The sequence below is a fragment of the Trachypithecus francoisi genome, unplaced genomic scaffold (assembly GCF_009764315.1).
Source record: "Trachypithecus francoisi isolate TF-2019V2 unplaced genomic scaffold, Tfra_2.0 Lachesis_group8, whole genome shotgun sequence".
Lineage (NCBI taxonomy): Eukaryota > Metazoa > Chordata > Mammalia > Primates > Cercopithecidae > Trachypithecus > Trachypithecus francoisi.
The window spans coordinates 54,656,117-54,681,313 of record NW_022681473.1 but is presented as its reverse complement, the minus strand read 5'-3'; the positions used below and the strand labels follow the sequence as shown (position 1 = coordinate 54,681,313).

At 42.6% G+C, this 25,197-nt stretch overlaps 1 protein-coding gene across 14 annotated transcripts in view; it reads right to left on the bottom strand.

Moving 5' to 3' along the window:
* IRAG1 (inositol 1,4,5-triphosphate receptor associated 1) overlaps positions 1–25,197 on the bottom strand; it is a 124,285-nt gene that overhangs the window by 25,146 nt on the left and 73,942 nt on the right. For all 14 annotated transcript variants that reach the window (XM_033206530.1, XM_033206533.1, XM_033206534.1 and 11 more), the window contains 5 exons: positions 9,243–9,366; positions 6,254–6,284; positions 3,925–4,065; positions 2,640–2,771; positions 429–570 (listed from right to left, as the gene is read on the bottom strand). In XM_033206530.1, the coding sequence (XP_033062421.1) occupies positions 429–570; positions 2,640–2,771; positions 3,925–4,065; positions 6,254–6,284; positions 9,243–9,366 (570 nt within the window). The remainder of the gene's footprint in view (positions 1–428; positions 571–2,639; positions 2,772–3,924; positions 4,066–6,253; positions 6,285–9,242; positions 9,367–25,197) is intronic.

Below are 25,197 nucleotides of genomic sequence, written 5' to 3'. Positions count from 1 at the left end.
CATTTTCTTGATTAAAATCATTGGCTGGATCCCTAATGCTTTCCAGAATAAAGCCCAAATTCCTTAGCATGTGCTGCCTAAAAGGGGGTCCCAAAGCACACAGACTTACAGGGTCTAGGGTCACTCTCAGACGCTATAAGTCCAAGAGTTCTAGTAGCCTGTGAGCTTTGTATCCATGGTCAGCCACTGTGATTTATTGCTTTGGGAGTTAGGAAGTCACTTTGGGAATGCTCATGTTTCCTGGTTCCAGACTGCCCTGCCAGGCCCACTGAAGGAGCTGCTGGGAGGCCCCTGTGGACAGTACTGGACAGGGGTGCTGCTCAACTGGAAATAAGTCATGGGGCTGCTCTGACAGCTCAAATCCTAGCCAAGAGCTCTTGGAAGTCTACCTTGTAGGGCCAAGATGGGGCAGAAGCCTAGGTCCTTACCAGAGGGGCCACAGCTGCGGCTTGAATTCTGATTTGCAAGCTTTTTAAACTCCATGAGCTCTGCATGGTCCTTCTCATACGTCCTCTTTAGATTCTCCACATACTGCATCATCACTTCTGTTGCTTTCGACATGCGCTTTTCCTGCAGGGATGGAGTGTGTGAGTACATGAGGCCACTGGAGGAAAGGCTCCATTGGCAAATTTGCTCTGATCAAGCCCAAGAGTCTGGGCTAGGAGAATCAAAAGGATACAGGGATAAGACTCTGCCTGAGCTGAGAGGTGGATTCAGCACCTGCACTCAGGGAGAATGAGAAAAACACAGCCACTACACTGCAGGAGATGAGAGGCAGAGGAGAGTTGTTTCTGCTTGCAGAGAACAGGTCAGGGGAGGCTTCATGGAGATGGAATGAAGTGGATATAGAATGTGAGCAGCATCTGAACACATAGACAAGGGCAGAAGGGACAGAGCATTCAGGCCAGGGAACTCCAAGAGGATTCTAGAGGCAGGGAAGCACAGGGCTTATATGTAGATGAGGTTTCATCCTCTGGACAGGAGTCCTCTGGAGAGTGAAGAAAGGCACTATGACAAATTGTGCTGGGACAATCGACATAAACCAGGGCTGCCCAGAAAGCCCAGACACTACAGGTCTCCTGCCTCTGTAGGAATCAGCAAGCAGTTGGGTCAGTTTGTAAGTCTGGGTTGTGAAGGACCTCGAATGCTAGACAAAGGAACTTGAACTTACTCTGAAGGAAAAGGGAAGCCATTGAATATCTCCCTTAAAGGAAGAGAGTAACATAATCAGGTCACAGATAGAGATGGGACTCAAGTGAGTGAGACTGGTGGCAGTGAGAGCAGCACGGAAAGACCGAATGAAGCCTGACCTGGCCCAGTGGAGCCAGAGAGGAAGGCGAATACTGAGGCATAGAAGACAAGACGAGGGAGCCATTTGGAGAAGGGAGCAGATGGCATGAGCGGCAGTTGGGCTTAGGCACACCTTTGGGAAGCCTGCACACAATGAGAACAATTTCTTTCTGCTCATACCCTCGTTAGATCCCTCAGAGGATCTAGCTCAGGCCCTGCCTGGCCACAGAGGGACACACCCAGTGGCTTTGCAGGAACAGGTCCCACAGCCATGCATGGCTGAGACCAGCCACTTCCCTAGAGTCCTCCTGTGTTGCTGCTCCCAGCTGGAGTGACTTCCTGGGCACCACTGCTGAGTCAGGTGTTCTTGTCCTGAAGGACACAGGGTGGCACGGCCCAGCGGCAGGTCCTTTTATCTAATAGGAACTGCTCAGGGCTGCACCACCCCAAGAACCTCCTCTCTTGTAACCAGAGCAGCAGGACATAGATTCATGTCATAGCAACATAATAACAACATCCAAACGCTTTACAAGTACGGCAGCAACCCCCTATGGGAAATACTGTGACCATCCTCATTTTATACTTGAAAAGACTGAAGCAGAGAGACCTGGGTAAGCGGCCCAAGGTCACACAGCGAATGAAGGGTGGAGCCCAGATTGGAACTCAGGCAGTGTGCTCCTGCTAAAACATGCGGGGCCAGGGCAGGGCTCTCTGTGGTTCAGGACTTCAAAGGGGCCAAGAGAGAGCCAGACCTGGGCCTGTGTCCCACTCCGCCACTCACTAGTGCTTTTACTTTCTGAGACTCTGCATCTTCATCTGGGAAACAGGATATCTATAGGGTTGCTGGGTGGATTTAATGAGACAAAGCAGATTTTCCTAAAGCATGTTTTGCCAAATACTAGCTCCATGGGAGTTGAATAGGTATTTTTTGAGAAAAATAAAATGGAGGGCTGTGGGGGGAATTCTTCAGTTAAATATGTTTGGGAACTACCTAGGTAAAGTGAACCAGCCTTCACCACCACAGCCTTGATTAGGCCAATGTGTTAGACAACACTATCCTCCAATCAAAGCCTTCATTAGGCCAATGTGTTAGAAATTTCCAAGAAAGAAAGATAGCATGCAGTAGTACCCAAACTTGTGCGTCCACAGAAACCTTTTTCCACAAAGCACCTTGAGGGTTCAGTGATCTGCCAAAAATACTCTGAATAATACTGCAATGATGTACATAGGATGCCTGGCCCAGAGGAAGCCACCGCTAAGTGGTATCTGTAGTTGCCGCTGCTTGGGTGATTGCTCTACTTTATGTAGGTGGAGCAGACTCCGCAAGACTGGTGGCTGGAGAGGCTCACCTGGCGGACGGCACCCACCACCTCAGCTCGACTGGAGAGGCGGGCAGCCAGGCGGTGCAGGACAGCGATGTCCTCCAGCAACTTCTGGTAGGTCTCCCGGTGCTCACAGTGGTGCCAGAGTGAAGCTGAGGACTGAAGAGGAGTAGGAGCATCAACTGGGGTCCTCAAATAATGTTATGGAGTAAATCAGCAGTCCTCAACCTTTTCAGCCTCAGGGACCAGTTTCATGGAAGACAATTTTTCCACAAACCTGGTGGGGTGATGGTTTGGGGATGAAACTGTTCCACCTCAGATCATTAGATTCTTATGAGGAGGGTACAACCTAGATCCTTCGCATGCTGGGTTCACAATAGGGGTCGTGACCCTACGGGAATGGAATGCTGCTGCTGATCTGACAGGAGGTGGAGCTCAGGTCATGCTCTCAGGCAGCTCACCTCCCACTATGCAGCCTGGTTCCTAACAGGCTATGGTTCGGTACTGGTTTGCGGCCTAGCCCAGGGGTTGGGGACCACTGGGCTAAATGTGCCCCCTACAAAATCATCTGCTGACTTTTGGGGGGACATATCCTAACTCCTCAATGTGATAGTGAAGTGGGGCCTGGGCGAGGTGATTCGGTGAGGAGGGTGGAGCCCCCGTGAATGTAATTAGTGCTCTTATAAAAGGGACCCCAGAGAGTTCTGTTCTCTTTCCACCACGCAGGATATAATGGAAAGGTGGTAGTCTGCAAGCCAGAGAGGGCCCTCACCAGAACCCAACCGTGCTGGTGCCCTGATCTTGGACTTCCAGCCTCCAGAACTATGAGAAATAAATGTTTGCCATTTAAGCCACCCAGTCCATGGCCCTTTGTTACAGCAACTCAAACTCACTAAGACACATACCAAGCCTAGACTCAGCTCTCACGAAACCAGCTCTGGGCCCCATCCAGGCTGAGAGAAGTGGCCTCTGCCAGGCCTGGGCCACAGTTTCTTCTGGTGCTTGGAGAAGCTCGATGTGAACACACTATCCCTGGCTGGTCTGAAAGGAGGAGTCATACCCAGGCCACCCTGCCCCCTTCTGAGAAGCTCCCATGGGTTTGGAGGACCTGCCCACAGCCTTGAGGGAACCAGGCCTTTGGGATCTCTGCCTCAGTTCCCCCCAGCTCTCTGAGGAACACTCTGTCAGAGTCTTGGCTCAATTTTTCACTTCAGGAGACTCTACTTGGTACCTGAGAGGAGGATGACACCCTGTATGGCCCTTGGAGACAGTTCCTGCTCCAAGGATTCCTCACATCAGGCTCCACAATTACCGTAATGGAAGCTTTGAAGTTTTCCAGTTCCTTCTCAGTGTTCTCCTCTGTCAGGTTGCGTTCCCTTTCAGCCTGGTTAATTCTAGATTCCAGAGTGTAGCTGTCATTTCTAAAGGCCAAGGACAGTTGTACAAACACGTTCTGTTGGGAACAAGAGTGTGAGAGAGGTGCTAGGAGGAGTTATTGCAGAGGACAAGGCTACAGGTGTGTTCCTTGTACGAGCATTTTGCAGCAGTCCCTGGAACCAGCTGCCAAAGCAGCCATGTGCAAGTGAAATGCTCACTTCACAGGAAACCACAAAAAAGATGGTAAAGCAGTAACCCAAGGTCCATGCTAGGCCCTTCCCAGAACTAGAGGGCCAAATGTATTCTACCAAAAAATAAGAAGAGCATAACACTTCACTTTTCCCTGAATTTTAAGAAAATAACATCCTGTATCTGGATTTAGATAAACTCAGGCCAGCACAGCTAATTGTGTAAGCATTTAGATTTATGCTGGGATTTATTGCATGGGGGGTTTTGGAGATTTTGCATGAAAGTACTGTGTTGAAAGAAACTCCATGTGAGATTTAAGCATTGGTGACTTAAAGCAAACTTCAATCAGCATCTAGCCCGAGTATTCCAAATTGTATATTGATAGAAGCTTTAAGTAGCTGCCAGGATATTAAATAAGGCCAGGTATGATTCTGTTAGGTTAAGCTTTCTGGAATAAATAAATATTTCATGCCAAAATTGCAGGCTGCATGAACAGACTTTGAAAAGGTAGTATTGGTTATACATGGAATTCCCAGAATAGTAGGAAACTACTAGGGAGAAGAAATAGACAGATGGACGTCACTCAGGAAGGAAGCAATGGTCTTCAATTTTTTAGCCATCATCTGCCCTGAGTGGTAGCAGATTTATACCCTGTGGGGTTAGTAACCACAGGGGCTTCTGAAGTTCATGTAACATGGCCCATGGAAGGCAATCATCTCCAGATACAGAACTGAAGGCACAGAATTGACCCAATGATGATGTTTATGGCAATATTGAAAACTACCCCTTGTTGAGCATCTACTATATGCCAGCACTGCTATTCACTCTACAAATTTATGTGATCTCACAATAACCCTCTGGGGTGGGAACTGTTATACCTGTTTATGGGTAAAGAGACCAAGACCAGAAACATCATTAACTTGTTCAAGGTGACACAGGGAGTAACGGAGCCAGGATTTAACCTCTGACTATCTGATTTGAAAGTCTGTTTTATTTCCACCATGCTGAAAGCTGTGTCCACATACATCTGCGGTCAGCATTTGCACATTAAACAAACCGCCCATGGCCCAGCTTCACAAATGTCAGCGGGTAGGCTTTGAACTCATAGCCCAGTGATGGAAATTTTCTGCCTTACCCTGCCTTGGTCAAGTCTATGAATAATGCTCAATGCTTAATTTTCTATACCTTGATTACCCCTTAACAGCAGTGTGACAAAACAAGTTCTGAATTCAGTGAGAACACTTGGATCCAGGTCTTGGTTTTGCCAACTACAGTATCTAGAAACTTGGTGTGGTTATTTACTCACTCAGTTTTCTCTTTTGTGCTGATTCTTGCTTCTTGTCAGAGCTGCTGGGAGGATCGGCTGAAAGGATGGCTATGAGTGTGTTATAGACTGCAAGTGCAATGCCTGTGTGCAAGTTATTGATACTATCTGTGGTAGATACTTCATACTGTCTGTCTTCCTCTGCTCATCTGGTCCACATCAGCAGTTCTCACTGTCTCACCTCTGATAAGTTCTCTTTGTCCACCACAGAATGAAATGCAGATTCCCCTCAGCTCTCTCACAACCCTGCTGGGACAAGGAGGCCCCAGTGAGGAATCGGGGAAGGCCGGATTGCTGACAGCACAGCTTCCTGGCTCCGCTGAGCTGGCATTCTTGTAGCTGAAACCCTGAGGTGGCCAGCCCCCTTTCCCACTAAACCAAAGCTTAGAACTTGAAATCTGATCATTTTTCAGTAATTTTGAAATAAATTTGAAACAATTCCATAGGCTCCCGGCTGGTTTTGTGTATCTAAGTCGCACATTTAAAGAATATAAACAATCCTTACAGAAATGTACAATTTCCAGCTACCTTCTCCCCTCTGCCCAAATTTGTCGAAATCTTCCATGAACGGACGTGGGAATGGGGATCTCATGGTTCAAGAGGGCTGGTCATGAATGTTCATATTATCCCACAGTCACTCTTTCTCATTTTTGTCTAAAAATGTCAGGGCTAGAGTCTGGAGGAAGAAATGTTTTGAATAAGCCCAGTCAAGCACAGGCACTAAATTTCATAACACACTTGAGCCACTTACCTCAACTTCCTTTTCAGTGAGTGGAGGGGCACTGTGAAAAAGAAAACACACAGTTGAACTTTATGCAATCTAGTCAATAGACCCAAAGGTGACTGTGAATGACCAGCAGACCATGTGTTTCCAGGGGTGGAGTAAGCTGTGTTGGTGAGAAGGAAAAGATGCAATGTCCCCTTGCCTGTGCTCTGTCACCTGTGAGATACTGACTCTTACAGCACCACAACTATCTCTGTGACTTTGGACAAGTTATTTAATCTCTCTAAGCCCGGGCTTGCTCATCTGCAAAATGGGAATCATATCACCTACCTTACAGAGGTGTTATAAGCACTATATGTACTCATGTATATGTGTATATGTGTTTGTATGCATAAATATATGGCATCCACACTCAGTGGGCTCTCAGGAAATGTGACCTGTTCATGTTGACTATGAACTCACAGCCTTGCTGTGAGAAATAAGAAAATGCCTGTGATAAGGACTTTATAACTCACACACATCTAAGTTGCCATATAGTTGTTCTGGGGATATCCACCCAGGTCTGCAAAGCCTCACCCTCCTCTGTCTCTGAGGGCCGTGACAAAGGTGCATGCAGGCCAGAGAATAAATGGTAGGAGAGAGTGACCAGGGTTCTTCTCCACAGCAAGAACTTCTGATGGCTAGAATCACAGAGTGGCAAGAAAGCCCCAGCCGACACAGAGGTGTCCTTTTGAGCAGCTCCTCCTCTGTGCCATTCCTACAGCCAGGGCTCTCCAGCCATAGGCTGTCCCTGCATCTGCACGTCCACTCGGTGTTGCTGCTGCTGCTGCTCTTGCTGGTAACTAAAGCTGGTCCCATCTGAAGCCCAGATAATGTAAATAATACACAGGCCCTTTCCTGTGCTGGGGCGGGGAGGCTTGGGAGGGGTCCTACCAGCGTCACAGAACTTGGCAACAGAGCATGCCATTGATAAGCTTCTCAGGAAACACAGCTTCCTCTCTTGAACAGGTGTGAAGGGACCCCAAGAGCAAAGGTAAGGGTCAGCCATCTCTGCAAGGGGCTGGTTCTCACCCTAGGGAATGATATGAGTGCCTTCCTGTCAGGATGAGGTGACAAGACCCCATGGCCATGAAGTCAGCAGAGTCCAGAACACGGGACAAACAGCTGCAGGGATGTTTGATGCTTACAGTTCTTGTCACACCCATCAGGCCCTTGCCTTAACTGTCATCTACAGCATACACATGTGATTTAAATGATTTGGCAAAACTTGCCAAGTTTGTTTCTGACTCCTGGGTTTGTTGGGATATTATGTGAAATGTACGTATTTTCATAAATTATAAACCAAACATTTTTCTATTTCAATGACTAACATTCTGCTTTTTTGCTATAGAAGACACCCACCTTATTTTTATTTTATTTATTTTTGGGGACAGGGTCTTGCTCTGCTGCCCAGGCTGGAGTGCAGTGGCAGGATCACTGCAGAGGTGGCTTACTGCAGCCTTGAACTCCTGGTTTCAAGCAATCCTCCTGTCTCAGCCACCAGAGTAGCTGGGACTATGGGTGCATGCCACTACACCTGGCTAATTTTTTCTTTTTTTTTTCTTTTTGTAGAAACAGAGTTTCACTCTGTTGTCCAGGCTGGTCTTAAACTCTTGGCCTCAAGTGATCCTCTTGCCTCGAGCCTACAAAGTGCTGGGATTACAGGTGAGTGAGCCACCACACCCAGTTAGAATATACCCACCTTAAAAAAAAAGTGGGGGTCGGGGGGAAGCTCTGAGGACTCAGAGAAGTATGATTTAGGCAGAGGAGCCACATGGCATGTCTGGTGTCTGATACAGATAACTGTGCCTCATAAATGAGCATAGGTACCCGGGGGCAGAACTGTGAGCCTCTAAAAGGACAGAGCATCTTTTTATGTGACCATTTGTATATCTTCTCTGAAGAAATGTCTATTTAAATCCTTTCCCCATTTTGAAAAATTGGTTATTTATCTTTTTATTGAGTTGTAAGACTTCTTTATATGCTCTAGAAACAAGTTCCTTTTCCGATAAGTGATTTGCAAATATTTCATTCTGTGGGTTGCCTTTCACTTTCTTGACATTGTTTGCAGCACAGAAGTTTTTATTTTGAGGAAGTACTATTTATTTTTAAAATCTTGTCTTTTGTGTTTTTGGTGCCGTATCTAGAAAACCCAAAGACATGAAGACTTACATTTTTTTCTTTGAAGAGTCTTATAGTGTTCTCTCTGACATTTAGGTCTATGATCCATTATGAGTTAATTCGTGTGTTTTGTGTGAGGTAGGGGTCCAACTTCACTCTTTTGTATGTGGCTATCCAGTTGTCCCAGCACCATTTGTGGAAAAATTATGATTTTTTCCTCTGTAAATGTTACCAAAACCCTTACATGAGTGGCTTCTTTTTGTCATTTGTCATTTGCACATCTCAAATTATTACTTTATCACAGAGGCCTTCCTTGACCTCCTACCCAATGTCCTACTCCCATGCTATTCTCTAGATGTGCCCTATTTCATGGTCTTTCTACCAACTTTACTCTTTCAAATCATTCATTTGGTTACTTAAATGTTATTTGTACTTTGGGAGGCTGAGGTAGAAGGATCACTTGAGGCCAGGAGTTCAAGATTATCTTGGGCAACATAGCAAGACCCTATCTCTACAAAAAAATTTTGAAAACTTAACTAGTCATGGGTAAATGGTGTATCTGGGATTGAAACCCATGTCTCCTGGCTCAAAGTCCATTCTCTGTTGCCATGAGCTTCTGGTGACCCTCATGCCTTCATGAGCTGTGCCCACCTAAGAAACCCACTGGGTCTTTGAGTTGAAAACACCCAGCCTGGCCTTTCATTATTCTTTTTGTTTTGAATGCATTATCTAGACAATTGGACTTTGGCCCTTCTGGGTTCAAGAATTAATACTGGTGTTCCTCTGTGTCCTACCTAGAATCCAACACAGGGGCCACTCCGTACAGGGTCTTCTGTAACCCACATCCTGATTTTACCTTCCAGGGAGACTCTTGTGGACCCGCAGTTTGCGCAGCAGTACATCAGAAATATTAGGCATGACATCTAAGCCACTCTTTGATTCTTCTTCCTCAATAGCTGGGGAGAGTTCAGAAGGAAGCCCTGAAAAAAAAGTGCTTACTTATGAAATGTCTCTTTGAAATCACAGTAGTACTGTTGGCAGTTAGCTTCAGTGGGCAAGGAAGAGCTTTAACATTCATAAGTATCCAGTTCTATGTTAAGGGTTTTTAAATTGTTATCTTACATTATCTTCACAATGAGCTAGAATTTAGTCATCCCATTTTACATGTGGATAAGCCAAGGCTCAGCAAGGTTAAGTCACTTGCTCAAGATTACAGAACTAGCAAATGGCATGGCCAGACTTCAAGGTCTACCTGCTTCAAATGTTATGTTCTTCCCTTTGCTTCCCACAGTATTAAGCTGGCAATTGGAAGCTGGTTGGCTCTTTGGCTATAATGTTTGGGAAAAAAACCTACTCCTTGGCAGGCTTCTCAGGAGACCTGTTGTGCAATTATTCCTCCTCAGATAAATTCAATTGTTCTATATTCTGTATACTACTTAGAAATTAGCATCTGATTCCATACCCCATAGATAAGAGATTTTCCAGAGTAAACCTAAGGTTGCTAGACCTTTTACAGATCTCAGAAACGTGAGTGCCTCCTAGTCAACAGAGACAATGAACAGCTTTTTGTTTTTTAACCTTCTAAAACTATCTTGGGTCTGTGCTTTGAAGACAGAATGAACAAACCAAGTATTCTCTTTTCCATAAATCTTTCTCCTGTTTGAGAATAGCTCCTGTGCCTCTCTAAAACTTCTCTTCTCCAGACTCTAGCTCCATTTTTCCAACAGCTCACTGTGGTCCACTGTGGCCCATGGTCTCTAGACACCATCCCATTCCTGCACACATTCTGATTTGTTGCTCTTCCAGAGGCCCAGATGTTCTCTAACAAGCTCTTAGCACAGGAGAACTTTGGTAAATGTCCCTGGCATTAATGTTTGTTATCCATGCAGCACAGATTTTGTATGCCTGACTACAGGCTTATAATATACTTAGCATTAAGCAAAACTCTCAACCTCTTTAGTTGACCCAAATCAGGCATCCTCATCCTGTACAATGGTTACTTTCCATTTGCATGCAGAACTTCATATTTATCCATGTTTTACTCTTTCTCATGGATTTTAACCTAGTATTTTTCCAATCTGCTCAGTCATTTTCCAGGATCCTAGGCTAGGCCAGAGACCAGGACTATAGGCATAGTTATAGCCACCTAAAGAGTTAAGATTGGGAATCATGTGAACAGAAAGAAGTCTCACCAAGGGAGCCCATGAAGAAACAAGAGGATTCTAGTTTGGCTCAAGGTAAAATATGTTTAAATACTTTGAATTTGCCAATAAGAGAATGGTAGGCATGGATTCCTTGGTACTCAAGGTATCCAAGTGAGTTGAAGGATCATCTGTCAGAGATGGGTCAGTTAGCAATTCTTCTTTGGATATAAGATTAAACTAGAAGTTATCTTAGCTACCTGTTACCTCTGTGGTTCTGTCCTGGCATTTATAGCTCCCTGACAAGGTTTCTGCGGTAAACCTTGCGGCACCCCTGGCATCATTCTACCTTTATGTTTGTATCCCTGCCACACTCAACAGAGAGTCAACTGAGCAGCAAACTCCTGAGATATCTATAGGATGATTGAAACATGTGAGGTCTAATAAAGTGAAATCCATACCAGGGTTTTTGCCTAGAAAAGTTTCCCAAAATGGTGCCTGAAGAGTAATGCCAGAATTGGTGGGTTCCAGGAACCAACCTCCTTCCTCTTGAATTCAACCAAATTAACAACAAAACATTTCAGAACAAAGAAAAAATATACCAGAAACTCTAAGATACAAGAAAAGGCAATAGTCTTTAAAAACATTGACTACAGAAAGAATAAACATGACTAGGAATAAATGTAGGGCTTCCACCCATGATAGCCCTTTCTTCTTCTCCAAAGAAACAGTATTGAAAGGAAGATGGGAGAGAAAAAATTCTTACAAAGAGTGCAATACCACAGAATAGAGAGGGAAAGGGATGGAGGGGGCAAGTAGGCAGTTGTCAGGGGAGATTCAGAAAGTTTCCCTAGAATAGAAGGTTCGCCATTCCATCTTGCCCGCATTTCAAAGAGAGAAAAAAACTGCCTGGGCTGCCTGCCATTTTGCTTTTCTTACTGATGAGAAGAAGACAGGAAAGTCAGAATGATTGCACAGAGTGGATTATCTTGAATGATATGAAGGGATTTACAAGGAAGGAAGACTAAAGATAAAGTAAATAAAACATGCCCCTCTGAAGGAGTGAATGGCAGGAGACACATGGAAAGCCCCAAACACCATGTTCTCCCCCAACTCCTGAAAAACAGTGGCTAAACTCCTTGGAATTGTCTTTTTTTCCCTTCCTTTCCTGGCGGAGGAGTGAGAGGCTGTTGGGAAGCATTGGGTCAAGTCTGGAAAATAAACCCACGGACAGCCTGTCTCTACAATTCCAACCTAAATTGGTGAAACAATCTGAAACCCACTACTAACCACCTCCAAAGGAATAAGATATGCCCCCAGTTTGGTATAACAAACTCATGTTTTGGACTATGAACAGAGTTATGGAAAAAGAGCAGAAACCAATTCTACAAACAGCTTTATCTTAACTTCCCCTTTCCCCACCACCCAAGCAGTAACAAAACAAACACAAAATACACAATCCTCAACTAAAGCACTGAAGGGAAGGCAAAGAGATCTCAGCTAAGGTGGGAAGGAGTCAACAAAAATTAACCTAAAATACAATATATCTAGGGAAAGGGAATCAAGGTAGAAATGTACAAATCAGAAAGAAAGAAAAGGAAAACAGATGGCATGGCAACTATACAAAAATACTATAGACAAAAGAGGAAGGATGGTAGAAAGGAAGGAAAAGGGAAACTTGAAGGAGACAGATGTCAGGATGGAAACATAGTTGCAAGAAATACATCAAAAAATGCAAAAGTACACTTCTGTGCAAAATATATACCATAAATACTTTGACTCTAGAAAAAATAAGAACCTGAAAAAAAATTAAGAAATTAGAGTTGGGATGAGAAGATCATGCAAAGTTGGAAGATGATTGCTATTTAAGGAAGCAAATTGAAGCCCAAAATAAAAGGACTAATCAAGAATTTGGGAAATATACAACCAACCAATTTACTGGAAAAATGAAGGAATAAAGCAGATATAGCTTCAAACAGAATTACAGGAGGGTGGTAGAGATTGGGTAATCATAAGGAATGCAAAGAAGGAAAGAAAGATTGAGGTATATAGAGATAAAATAATGGACCTGGAGTTGAGACACTGATGACCAATCTATGCATTATGTCGTCTCCAAAGTAGCGAACAAAACAAATGGAACAAAGGACATATTCAAAGATATAACAGAAGAAAAATTTTCCTCACTTGAGGAGAAAGTTGAACCCTTCAGGTTGACAGACCACACCATGTTGAAAAATATATTCAAATGCTTCATACAAAAAAAAAAAAAAAAAAAAAGACAGACATCTACAAGGGAAAGTGAAGATTAAGAGGTGCTAGAAATCAGCTGGTCCCAGCCTTCTCCATAACTTTGAATACAGTGGAGCAACATCTACACAGTTCCAAGGAAAACAGTCACCCAATAATTTTATAACCATGCAAGATGTCCTTCAAGAATTAAGACAAAATTTTCAAAGGTGATAGAATTCAGGGAACATAGCACCTCTGACCTCTTTCCGGAAAATTGTTGGAAAACAAAATCCAGCTAAACAAGACATAAATCAGAATAAATTTGGGAAATATGAACCATGGTAAAAGGACCAGTGGTGAACATGAGATCCTTTTACATTTAAGTCTAAGGCTAAATAACTGTGGAAACCATAATTACAGAACATGGAATGCAAATGTTATAACCTTGATGATGTACAAAGAAGAATTCAAGATGTGTAGAGGTAGAAATGGAAAGGTAGGAAGAAATGTGAAGGTGGGAAGATATTCGGCCATTCTCATCTTTTCCTGCAGGAAGTCAGTAGGTACCACTGTAGTGACTAAATATTCTTATCTTCTGTATTCTTGATGTTCTGTCACTTGATGCCTTAATCCTGGAGAGACAGCCCCTCTCAAGGTTAGCTAATTCTTAGAGTTAGGAAACAACTCTCTTTCAAGTGCGTCTTTGAAATACAAACCAATCAATACAGAACCCATACCTGCAAACATCGCCTTTATCAAATTCTCACACACCAAGCCAATACTCCCCCTAAATCACCCCAGGGCCAGTACCTGACAACTGGGGGCAACCCCTATAGCCTAGAACCTGCCAAAATTATTCAAACTAGCCAACTCTAAACATACTCAGGGTACCTACCCTGCCTCTACCTTTCCTTCCCAAGAAAACCCCGGTAGAGGCTTGGGGCCATCGCTCCCCTCACCACTTCTGCCTTCTGACCCACCCTGGTCCTTCCCCAAGGGGCTCTGTGTGATGTGCCACATGTCCTGCTATTAGGGATCTGTGAGTACAAACCTATTCCTTCATGAGAATCATTTGCAGGTCTCTATGTCATGCCATACCTGATTAAAACAAATGCCAGGTCCAAAGTTTAGATCAAATTTAAAACATATAGTACAAAAACACTACCTCAGTAACTCCAAACCCTTTATGCATTTTATAATACATCTTTTGTACTTTTAGAAACCAATTTCTCTTTTTTGGAGGAAGCAATTATCAAAATTCAGCAAGTCTTATAGTTCTACTTCAAGTTCAGTAAATTCTAATACTTTTAATTTCAAAAAAGTATATGTAATATAATCTCCCTCTTTTTCCCTTCCTCCTTCTGTATTTGTGGGGAAGGAGGTGTTTAGTGTAAGCTGTTTTTACTTTCTTCCTTGTATTTTTCACTATTGGTTGAATTTTTAGATATGAAGATAAGCCACTTTCAACAAAAGTAATATAATTATTTTCAGATATATCTCCCAGTACTAGCTCATTCCAATGAAAATATTTGTTTCTGACCATGTCAGCAACTTGCAAAAATTGCTTTTGGGGCTCTGGTTAAAGATGCTCTGAGTCCCAGGATGGTTCCTAAAAGTCAAAGCTGCTAGTTGGGGATAAACTTTCTTTACCTCTTTCTTCTTAGGGAGGCCTCTTTCCTGCCCGAGACCTGAGGCTCTGAGTCTAGACTGGGGGTTTTGAAAGGACTGTCCATTCAATGTACTTCTCTGCCTCAGCCTACGTGTCCCTCAAAATCCAGGTCCAGATAGCCAACTACCTCCTAGATATTGCCACCTGGATAAGGGGAATAAAAAATTTCAAGAGCCACCATTTACTGAACATCAACTATGCAGTAGATACACTTTGTTATTTCTTACAATAGTCCTGCAAATAAAAAATAGCTTAAACACATCCTTACCCACAAATACAGAAGTAGCAAGGGAAAAAGAGGGAGATTCTACTAGACATACTTTCTTGAAATTAAAAGTATTAGAATTTAATTGAACTTGAAGTGAAGTGAAACTGTAGGACTTGCTGAATTTTGGAATTGCTTCCTCCGAAGAAGAGAAATTGGTTTCTAAAAGTACAAAGAATGTATTATGAAATGTATCTTCTGGAGAAACTGAAGCTCAGCTAAGTTAAAGTGATTTTCTAGGGTCCAGCTCATCACTGTAGAGCCAGAATGCAAAACCACATTTGTCTGTTGCATTCAAGCTGCTTTCCATGGGCATTTGACATGTCCAAACTCAAATTCACTGTCTTCCTTCTCAAGCAAACTCCTCCTCCTGCCTCACAATTCATCACCCTCACAGCCATACAGACAGGTACCTGGTGGTATTCCTGGTCTGCCTCTCAGCTCCATCTCCTTGTCAAGTCCTGACAAGCTGATCTCCAATAGCTGTCAAACTGTCATGTCCACGTTCACTACCACCTCATCACCTCTCACCAGGCTATTTCCCTATCCTTTTACCTGGTGTCTCCCTGTCTTTAGCCTCTCCTGTTTCAGGCCAGCTCTCACAATCTGTTCAGAAGAATTATTCTAAAATATAGATTTGATCCTGATGTTTCCTTACCTGCAGGCTTCTCTGACTTTCCAAAGTGTCCTAAATGAAATTCAAACATATTAATTGGCCTTCAAAGCCTCCACTTACCCTGGTCCCAGCCCACTGTTCCCACCGTGTTGCCCATCTCTCTGGGACATGTAGCTCACACTTAGTTCACATGACATTCCTTCTGTTCCTGAAGTATGCCAAGCACTAGAAGATGCCTACATGCTTTTGCTTCTGCTGTCCCCCTGCTTGGGATGACTTTCTCTTCCCCAGATCAAGGTGGCTTCTCCTGAAAACCTTCCCTGACTCAACCCCACTGAGCTAGCTGCTTCTTCCTCTTTGTTCCTAGGTACTTTACGGCCTGTTAAAGTTTTATCATAATTTATTGTAGTGACTTTGTCTGTCCTTATGTTTCCTCTCCTAGACAGTGAAGGTGAGCTCATTTGTTCACACATGTATTTAATGTTTATTGAGTGTTTACTATGTCCCTGGCAATGAGCTGGGAGCTAAGGATACAATGCTAAGCAAAACTGACATGCCACATCCTCTGGAGCTCATTGTCCAGGGGGACAGAGATTAATCAGAGAAACATCCAAACAATTTCACATGAGAGATTTTACAAAAGAGAAGGGATCTGAAGGTACCAGCAAACCCTTCCCAAGAAAAGTGACGTGAGCAGATATCTAAAGATTGAGTGGGAGTTCATTAGGCAAAGAGGGAGAGAGGAAGAACATTCCACGCCGAAGACAGCATGTGCCATGCCTAAGAAGAGGAAAGAATGAGCTGCTGAAGGCAGGCCAAAATATTATGAGTGAGAGAGAGTGTGGCCCTAGAATATGCTGGGGAAGTGGGTGGGGTTAACCACCCAGGAACTTGCAGGTTCTACTGAGGATTCAGAGCAGAATGAAGCCTCTGAAGATGCTGAAACAGATTTGCCTTTTAGAGATCCCTGCGGCTGCTATGTTGGCCATGGTGTGAACTGGGTTGGGGGTTGGGAGTGCAGGGAGAGGAATCAGGTTGCAGGCTGTCGCAATAGCCAAGGGGACTGATAATGGTAGCTGGGACAAGGCCTTCTCCCTGATGGTGGGGCCTGAACCCTTTCCACTTAATGCATCCCCAGCACACAACCTAAGAACTGGCCCAGTGTCAGTCACATCTTTGGCTTGAAATAACCTGCAAATGATCAAAGATCAAAACAGCATACAATAGAGTTTCTGAGAAGGGAACTGATTGCGTTGTTGGAAAGACTAGATGCCGCACAGAAATGAGCCTCTCAGTCCTCACAAACTGAAGGAGAGCCAAAATTCTTCAGACTCCAGAATGTTCTGATAAGTATCTTTTCCCATTTCTCAAAGGAACAGCCAATAACCATCGTAAGAGACTGGAGTTTTCCCCACGAGTTCATATGCAGGGTTGTATTTAGAGCCTATAAACGTAATCTGAGCCAGCTCTCATAAAATGCTCCCAAAGCCTTTTATCCTGGGTATGGGAGGGGATGGGGCTCTTTGATGGGGCTTTCAGAACATGAGAAAAGAAAGTCACAAGTCTGCAAGTATTCATTAAACACAGAGGGTTGCCCACCACATCTCTAGCACTGTGGAGCACAGTGTACGAGAATATCCATTTGGCTGGCAAGATAAGAGTTCTGCAACCTAAATGACAGAAATGAAAATGTATGCCAGGTTCCTGCTGGAATAAAGACCAGTATCACATGCAAACATTACAGCAGCTTAGTGAAGTAGGTACTATTATTAACCTCCTTTTAAAGATGAACAAACTGAAGCGTGGAGAGAATTAGAACCTTGACCAAGGCCTTGCAGCTGGTAAGTGACGCAGTTTGAGCTCTTAAGCATCCAGATCCTAGAACTGACAGAAAATGAGAGGGAGTGTATATTGCTGGACACTGACCATGGTTAATTTTAGTTTTAAAATTTGTTGCTTATAGGAATCAAATTCATTTGTCTGATCATTTTATTTCTAAGATCCATCTTATGCCCTATTAATATTGGATAATAAAGTTTTGCTGTAGGTAGTGGATGTCTAAATTGGTATATTTTTTGTAAGTTAATCTGGCAGTATGCACATATATAGTTAAAAGTAAATACTTTTTTAATTTTTTTTAATTTTATTTTTATTTTTTTATTTTTTATTATACTTTAAGTTCTAGGGTACATGTGCATAACGTTTATATCATGTATAACTCCCCAAGGCAATCCCTCCCTCCTCCCCCCTCCCCATGATAGGCCCCAGTGTGTGATGTTCCCCTTCCCGAGTCCAAGTGATCTCATTGTTCAGTTCCCACCTATGAGTGAGAACATGCGGTGTTTGGTTTCTCTTCTTGTGATAGTTTGCTAAGAATGATGGTTTCCAGCTGCATCCATGTCCCTACAAAGGACGCAAACTCATCCTTTTTGATGGCTGCATAGTATTCCATGGTGTATATGTGCCACATTTTCTTAATCCAGTCTGTCACAGATGGACATTTGGGTTGATTCCAAGTCTTTGCTATTGTGAATAGTGCCGCAATAAACATACTTGTGCATGTGTCTTTGTAGTAGAGTAATATATAATCCTTTGGGTATATACCCAGTAGTGGGATGGCTGGGTCATATGGTACATCTAGTTCTAGATCCTTGAGGAATCGCCATACTGTTTTCCATAATGGTTGAACCAGTTTACAATCCCACCAACAGTGTAAAAGTGTTCCTATTTCTCCACATCCTCTCCAACATCTATTGTTTCCTGACTTCTTAATGACTGCCATTCTAACTGGTGTGAGATGGTATCTCATTGTGGTTTTGATTTGCATTTCTCTGATGGCGAGTGATGACGAGCATTTTTTCATGTGTCTGTTGGCTGTATGGATGTCTTCTTTTGAGAAATGTCTGTTCATATCCTTTCCCCACTTTTTGATGGGGTTGTTTGTTTTTTTCTTGTATATTTGTTTGAGTTCTTTGTAGATTCTGGATATTAGCCCTTTGTCAGATGAGCAGGTTGCAAAATTTTCTCCCATTCTGTAGGTTGCCTGTTCACTCTGATGGTAGTTTCTTTTGCTGTGCAAAAGCTCTTTAGTTTAATTAGATCCCATTTGTCAATTTTGGCTTTTGCTGCCGTTGCTTTTGGTGTTTTAGACATGAAGTCCTTGCCCATGCCTATGTCCTGAATGGTACTACCTAGATTTTCTTCTAGGTTTTTATGGTATTAGGTCTAACATTTAAGTCTCTAATCCATCTTGAATTAATTTCATATAAGGGGTAAGGAAGGATCCAGTTTCAGCTTTCTACTTATGGCTAGCCAATTTTCCCAGCACCATTTATTAAATAGGGAATCCTTTCCCCATTTCTTGTTTTTGTCAGGTTTGTCAAAGATCAGATGGCTGTAGATGTGTGGTATTATTTCTGAGGCCTCTGTTCTGTTCCATTGGTCTATTTCTCTGTTGTGGTACCAGTACCATGCTGTTTTGGTTACTGTAGCCTTGTAGTATAGTTTGAAGTCAGGTAGCGTGACGCCTCCAGCTTTGTCCTTTTGACCTAGGATTGTCTTGGCAATGCGGGCTCTTTTTTGGTTCCATATGAACTTTAAAGCAGTTTTTTCCAATTCTGTGAAGAAAGTCATTGGTAGCTTGATGGGGATGGCATTGAATCTATAAATAACCTTGGGCAGTATGGCCATTTTCACGATATTGATTCTTCCTATCCATGAGCATGGTATGTTCTTCCATTTGTTTGTGTCCTCTTTGATTTCACTGAGCAGTGGTTTGTAGTTCTCCTTGAAGAGGTCCTTTACATCTCTTGTAAGCTGGATTCCTAGGTATTTTATTCTCTTTGAAGCAATTGTGAATGGAAGTTCATTCCTGATTTGGCTCTCTGCTTGTCTGTTACTGGTGTATAAGAATGCTTGGGATTTTTGCACATTAATTTTGTATCCTGAGACTTTGCTGAAGTTGCTTATCAGCTTAAGGAGATTTTGGGCTGAGACGATGGGGTTTTCTAAATATACAATCATGTCATCTGCAAACAGGGACAATTTGACTTCTTCTTTTCCTAACTGGATACCCTTGATTTCTTTCTCTTGCCTGATTGCCCTAGCCAGAACTTCCAGGACTATGTTGAATAGGAGTGGTGAGAGAGGGCATCCCTGTCTTGTGCCAGTTTTCAAAGGGAATTTTTCCAGTTTTTGCCCATTCAGTATGATATTAGCTGTGGGTTTGTCGTAAATAGCTCTTATTATTTTGAGGTACGTTCCATCAATACCGAATTTATTGAGCGTTTTTAGCATGAAGGGCTGTTGAATTTTGTCAAAAGCCTTTTCTGCATCTATTGAGATAATCATGTGGTTCTTGTCTTTGGTTCTGTTTATATGCTGGATTACGTTTATTGATTTGCGAATGTTGAACCAGCCTTGCATCCCAGGGATGAAGCCCACTTGATCATGGTGGATAAGCTTTTTGATGTGCTGCTGAATCCGGTTTGCCAGTATTTTATTGAGAATTTTTGCATCGATGTTCATCAGGGATATTGGTCTAAAATTCTCTTTTTTTGTTGTGTCTCTGCCAGGCTTTGGTATCAGGATGATGTTGGCCTCATAAAATGAGTTAGGGAGGATTCCCTCTTTTTCTATTGATTGGAATAGTTTCAGAAGGAATGGTACCAGCTCCTCCTTGTACCTCTGGTAGAATTCAGCTGTGAATCCATCTGGTCCTGGACTTTTTTTGGTGGGTAGGCTATTAATTGTTGCCTCAATTTCAGAGCCTGTTATTGGTCTATTCAGGGATTCAACTTCTTCCTGGTTCAGTCTTGGGAGAGTGTAAGTGTCCAGGAAATTATCCATTTCTTCTAGATTTTCTAGTTGATTTGCGTAGAGGCATTTATAGTATTCTCTGATGGTTGTTTGTATTTCTGTGGGGTCGGTGGTGATATCCCCTTTATCATTTTTTATTGCGTCTATTTGATTCCTCTCTCTTTTCTTCTTTATTAGTCTTGCTAGCGGTCTGTCAATTTTGTTGATCTTTTCAAAAAACCAACTCCTGGATTCATTGATTTTTTGGAGGTTTTTTTGTGACTCTATCTCCTTCAGTTCTGCTCTGATCTTAGTTATTTCTTGCCTTCTGCTAGCTTTTGAATGTGTTTGCTCTTGCCTCTCTAGTTCTTTTAATTGTGATGTTAAAGTGTCAATTTTAGATCTTTCCTGCTTTCTCTTGTGGGCATTTAGTGCTATAATTTCCCTCTACACACTGCTTTAAATGTGTCCCAGGGATTCTGGTATGTTGTATCTTTGTTCTCATTGGTTTCAAAGAACATCTTTATTTCTGCTTTCATTTTGTTATGTACCCAGTAGTCATTCAGGAGCAGGTTGTTCAGTTTCCATGTAGTTGAGCGGTTTTGATTGAGTTTCTTAGTCCTGAGTTCTAGTTTGATTGCACTGTGGTCTGAGAGACAGTTTGTTATAATTTCTGTTCTTGTACATTTGCTGAGGAGTGCTTTACTTCCAATTATGTGGTCAATTTTGGAATAAGTGCGATGTGGTGCTGAGAAGAATGTATATTCTGTTGATTTGGGGTGGAGAGTTCTATAGATGTCTATTAGGTCCGCTTGGTGCAGAGATGAGTTCAATTCCTGGATATCCTTGTTAACTTTCTGTCTCGTTGATCTGTCTAATGTTGACAGTGGAGTGTTGAAATCTCCCATTATTATTGTATGGGAGTCTAAGTCTCTTTGTAGGTCTCTAAGGACTTGCTTTATGAATCTGGGTGCTCCTGTATTGGGTGCATATATATTTAGGAGAGTTAGCTCTTCCTGTTGAATTGATCCCTTTACCATTATGTAATGGCCTTCTTTGTCTCTCTGATCTTTGATGGTTTAAAGTCTGTTTTATCAGAGACTAGGATTGCAACCCCTGCTTTTTTTTGTTCTCCATTTGCTTGGTAGATCTTCCTCCATCCCTTATTTTGAGCCTGTGTATGTCTCTGCATGTGAGATGGGTCTCCTGAATACAGCAGACTGATGGGTCTTGACTCTTGATCCAGTTTGCCAGTCTGTGTCTTTTAATTGGAGCATTTAGTCCATTTACATTTAAGGTTAATATTGTTATGTGTGAACTTGATCCTGTCATTATGATATTAACTGGTTATTTTGCTCGTTAGTTGATGCAGTTTCTTCCTAGCCTCGATGGTCTTTACATTTTGGCATGTTTTTGCAATGGCTGGTACCGGTTGTTCCTTTCCATGTTTAGGGCTTCCTTCAGGGTCTCTTGTAAGGCAGGCCTGGTGGTGACAAAATCTCTAAGCATTTGCTTATCTGTAAAGGATTTTATTTCTCCTTCACTGATGAAACTTAGTTTGGCTGGATATGAAATTCTGGGTTGAAAATTCTTTTCTTTAAGAACGTTGAATATTGGCCCCCACTCTCTTCTGGCTTGTAGAGTTTCTGCCGAGAGATCTGCTGTTAGTCTGATGGGCTTCCCTTTGTGGGTAACCCGACCTTTCTCTCTGGCTGCCCTTAAGATTTTTTCCTTCATTTCAACTTTGGTGAATCTGGCAATTATGTGTCTTGGAGTTGCTCTTCTGGAGGAGTATCTTTGTGGCGTTCTCTGTATTTCCTGAATTTGAATGTTGGCCTGCCCTACTAGTTGGGGAAGTTCTCCTGGATGATATCCTGAAGAGTGTTTTCCAACTTGGTTCCATTTTCCCCCTCACTTTCAGGCACCCCAATCAGACGTAGATTTGGTCTTTTTACGTAATCCCATACTTCTTGCAGGCTTTGTTCATTTCTTTTTCTTCTTTTTTCTTTTGGTTTCTCTTCTCGCTTCATTTCATTCATTTGATCCTCAATCGCTGATACTCTTTCTTCCAGTTGATCGAGTCGGTTACTGAAGCTTGTGCATTTGTCACATATTTCTCGTGTCATGGTTTTCATCTCTGTCATTTCGTTTATGATCTTCTCTGCATTAATTAGTCTAGCTGTCAATTCTTCCACTCTTTTTTCAAGATTTTTAGTTTCTTTGCGCTGGGTACGTAATTCCTCCTTTAGCTCTGAGAAGTTTGATGGGCTGAAGCCTTCTTCTCTCATCTCGTCAAAGTCAGGAAACAATAGATGTTGGAGAGGATGTGGAGAAATAGGAACACTTTTACACTGTTGGTGGGATTGTAAACTAGTTCAACCATTATGGAAAACAGTATGGCGATTCCTCAAGGATCTAGAACTAGATGTACCATATGACCCAGCCATCCCACTACTGGGTATATACCCAAAGGATTATAAATTACTCTACTACAAAGACACATGCACACGTATGTTTATTGCGGCACTATTCACAATAGCAAAGACTTGGAATCAACCCAAATGTCCATCTGTGACAGACTGGATTAAGAAAATGTGGCACATATACACCATGGAATACTATGCAGCCATCAAAAAGGATGAGTTTGCGTCCTTTGTAGGGACATGGATGCAGCTGGAAACCATCATTCTTAGCAAACTATCACAAGAAGAGAAAACCAAACACCGCATGTTCTCACTCATAGGTGGGAACTGAACAATGAGATCACTTGGACTCGGGAAGGGGAACATCACACACTGGGGCCTATCATGGGGAGGGGGGAGGAGGGAGGGATTGCCTTGGGGAGTTATACATGATATAAACGTTATGCACATGTACCCTAGAACTTAAAGTATAATAAAAAATAAAAAATAAATAAAAAAATAAAAATAAAATAAAAATAAAAAAATAAAAAAAAATAAAAAAATAAAAAAAAATAAAAAAAAAATAAAAAAAATAAAAAAATAAAAAAAAAAGTCATTCTCTGACCAGCTTTGATCCGTTGCTGGCGATGGGCTGCGCTCCTTTGCAGGGGGAGATGCGCTCTTATTTTTTGAATTTCCAGCTTTTCTGCCCTGCTTCTTCCCCATCTTTGTGGTTTAATCTGTCTCTGGTCTTTGATGACGGTGACGTACTGATGGGGTTTTGGTGTAGGTGTCCTTCCTGTTTGATAGTTTTCCGTCTGACAGTCAGAAGGACTGTCTGTGGTCTGTTGGAGATTGCTTGAGGTCCACTCCAGACCCTGTTTGCCTGGGTATCAGCAGCAGAGGTTGCCGAAGATAGAATATGCTGAACAGCGAGTGTACCTGTCTGATTCTTCCTTTGGAAGTTTCCTCTCAGGGATGACTCCACCCTGTGAGGTGTGGGGTGTCAGACTGCCCCTAGTGGGGGATGTCTCCCAGCTAGGCTACTCAGGGGTCAGGGACCCACCTGAGCAGGCAGTCTGTCCGTTCTCGGATCTCAACCTCCGCGTTGGGAGATCCACGGCTCTCCCCAAAGCTGTCAGACAGAGTCGTTCGCCTCTGCACCGGCCCCCGCTGCTTTCCCTATTGGACCTCAGCTGTGGGCTCAAAAGTAAATACTTTTAATAAATCAATTGCAATTCTAGAATAGTAGCCCATGGAAAAAACAGATCTCTATAAAGATCTATGTAAGAGTGTATTCATTATAACATTGTTTTTAATAGAGAAAAAAGTGGAAAAACATAAATATTAATGAGATAGGTCAAACAATACAGTGTTTCTTACATAATACAATAAAACAGTTAAAAATGTTTAAAGTTCCATATGCTTTAAATGAGAAACTGTCTACAGTATGTTGTTCAGTAGAAACGACAATGCGACAGAAGCACCTAGTCATCCCCCAACATGTCTTGTCTGCCTTCCATGCAAATGGAGTTTAATTTGGGCATAGGGCCAGCTGTCCCGCCAGCAGCCACATTCCCCAGCTTCCCTTGCTGCTAGGTATGACACGTGACCATCTTGTCACCCATGCAGTGGGAGCTGAAGGGGTATGTGCAACTCCTGTGCTAAGAAAGGAAGCTTGGACTTCCATTCTCTCCCCTTCCCTCACATGAGAAGCCAGATTTGCCCATAATCCAGCTTCGACCTTGTATCAAGTCTGCCACCTCAGGGCATGGCAAAATGACAACAGGGAAGGAGTGAGGGTCCCCAAATGATCATATGGAGCACTGCCTGCCGCTAACCTGATCAGTTCACCTTGGAGTTGTTTCTTGAGAGTGAAACAATCTTCTCTCTCCTATACATTATTGTATTTGGGCCTCTATGTTATAGCAACTTAGATGTTATCCTAACTAATGCAGGAAAGTTGCAGAGTACTTTAAAAAAAATTCATATATAGAATTTGGTAGTACATATAAAAGAAATAAACTATGATCAAATGAGTTTCACTGTCACACCACAAGGGTTTATTTCTATGGAAAATCATTTTCATATATGGGAAATATTTAATATATTAAATATAATACATGATTTTTTTCAGTAGATATCCAAAGCACATTTAACAAAATTCAACATATATCTTGAAACTTGAAAGATATTTTCTTAAAGAAATAAAAAGTATAAATTCTGTATTTTAATATTTTATATTACCTATCATATACTTTAGTTTATAACTATAAAATAAAAATTGAAATTGTGCCTCTGTTTAGTAACAAGATACAACATGATGCTTGAGAGAAAAATATAAAAAACAACTCAGTTAAAAAGAGAAACAAGGCCGGGCGCGGTGGCTCACACCTGTAATCCCAGCACTTTGGGAGGCTGAGGCAGGCGGATCACGAGGTCAGGAAATCGAGACCATCCTGGCTAACATGGTGAAACCCTGTCTCTACTAAAAATACAGAAAATTAGCTGGGCATGGTGGCGGGCACCTATAGTCCCAGCTACTCGGGAGACTGAGGCAGGAGAATGGCGTGAACGTGGGAGGCAGAGCTTGCAGTGAGCTGAGATCATGCCATTGCACTCCAGCCTGGTTGACAGAGCGAGACTCCGTTTCAAAAAAAAAAAAAAAAAAAAATCAAGGCACATGTTCTCC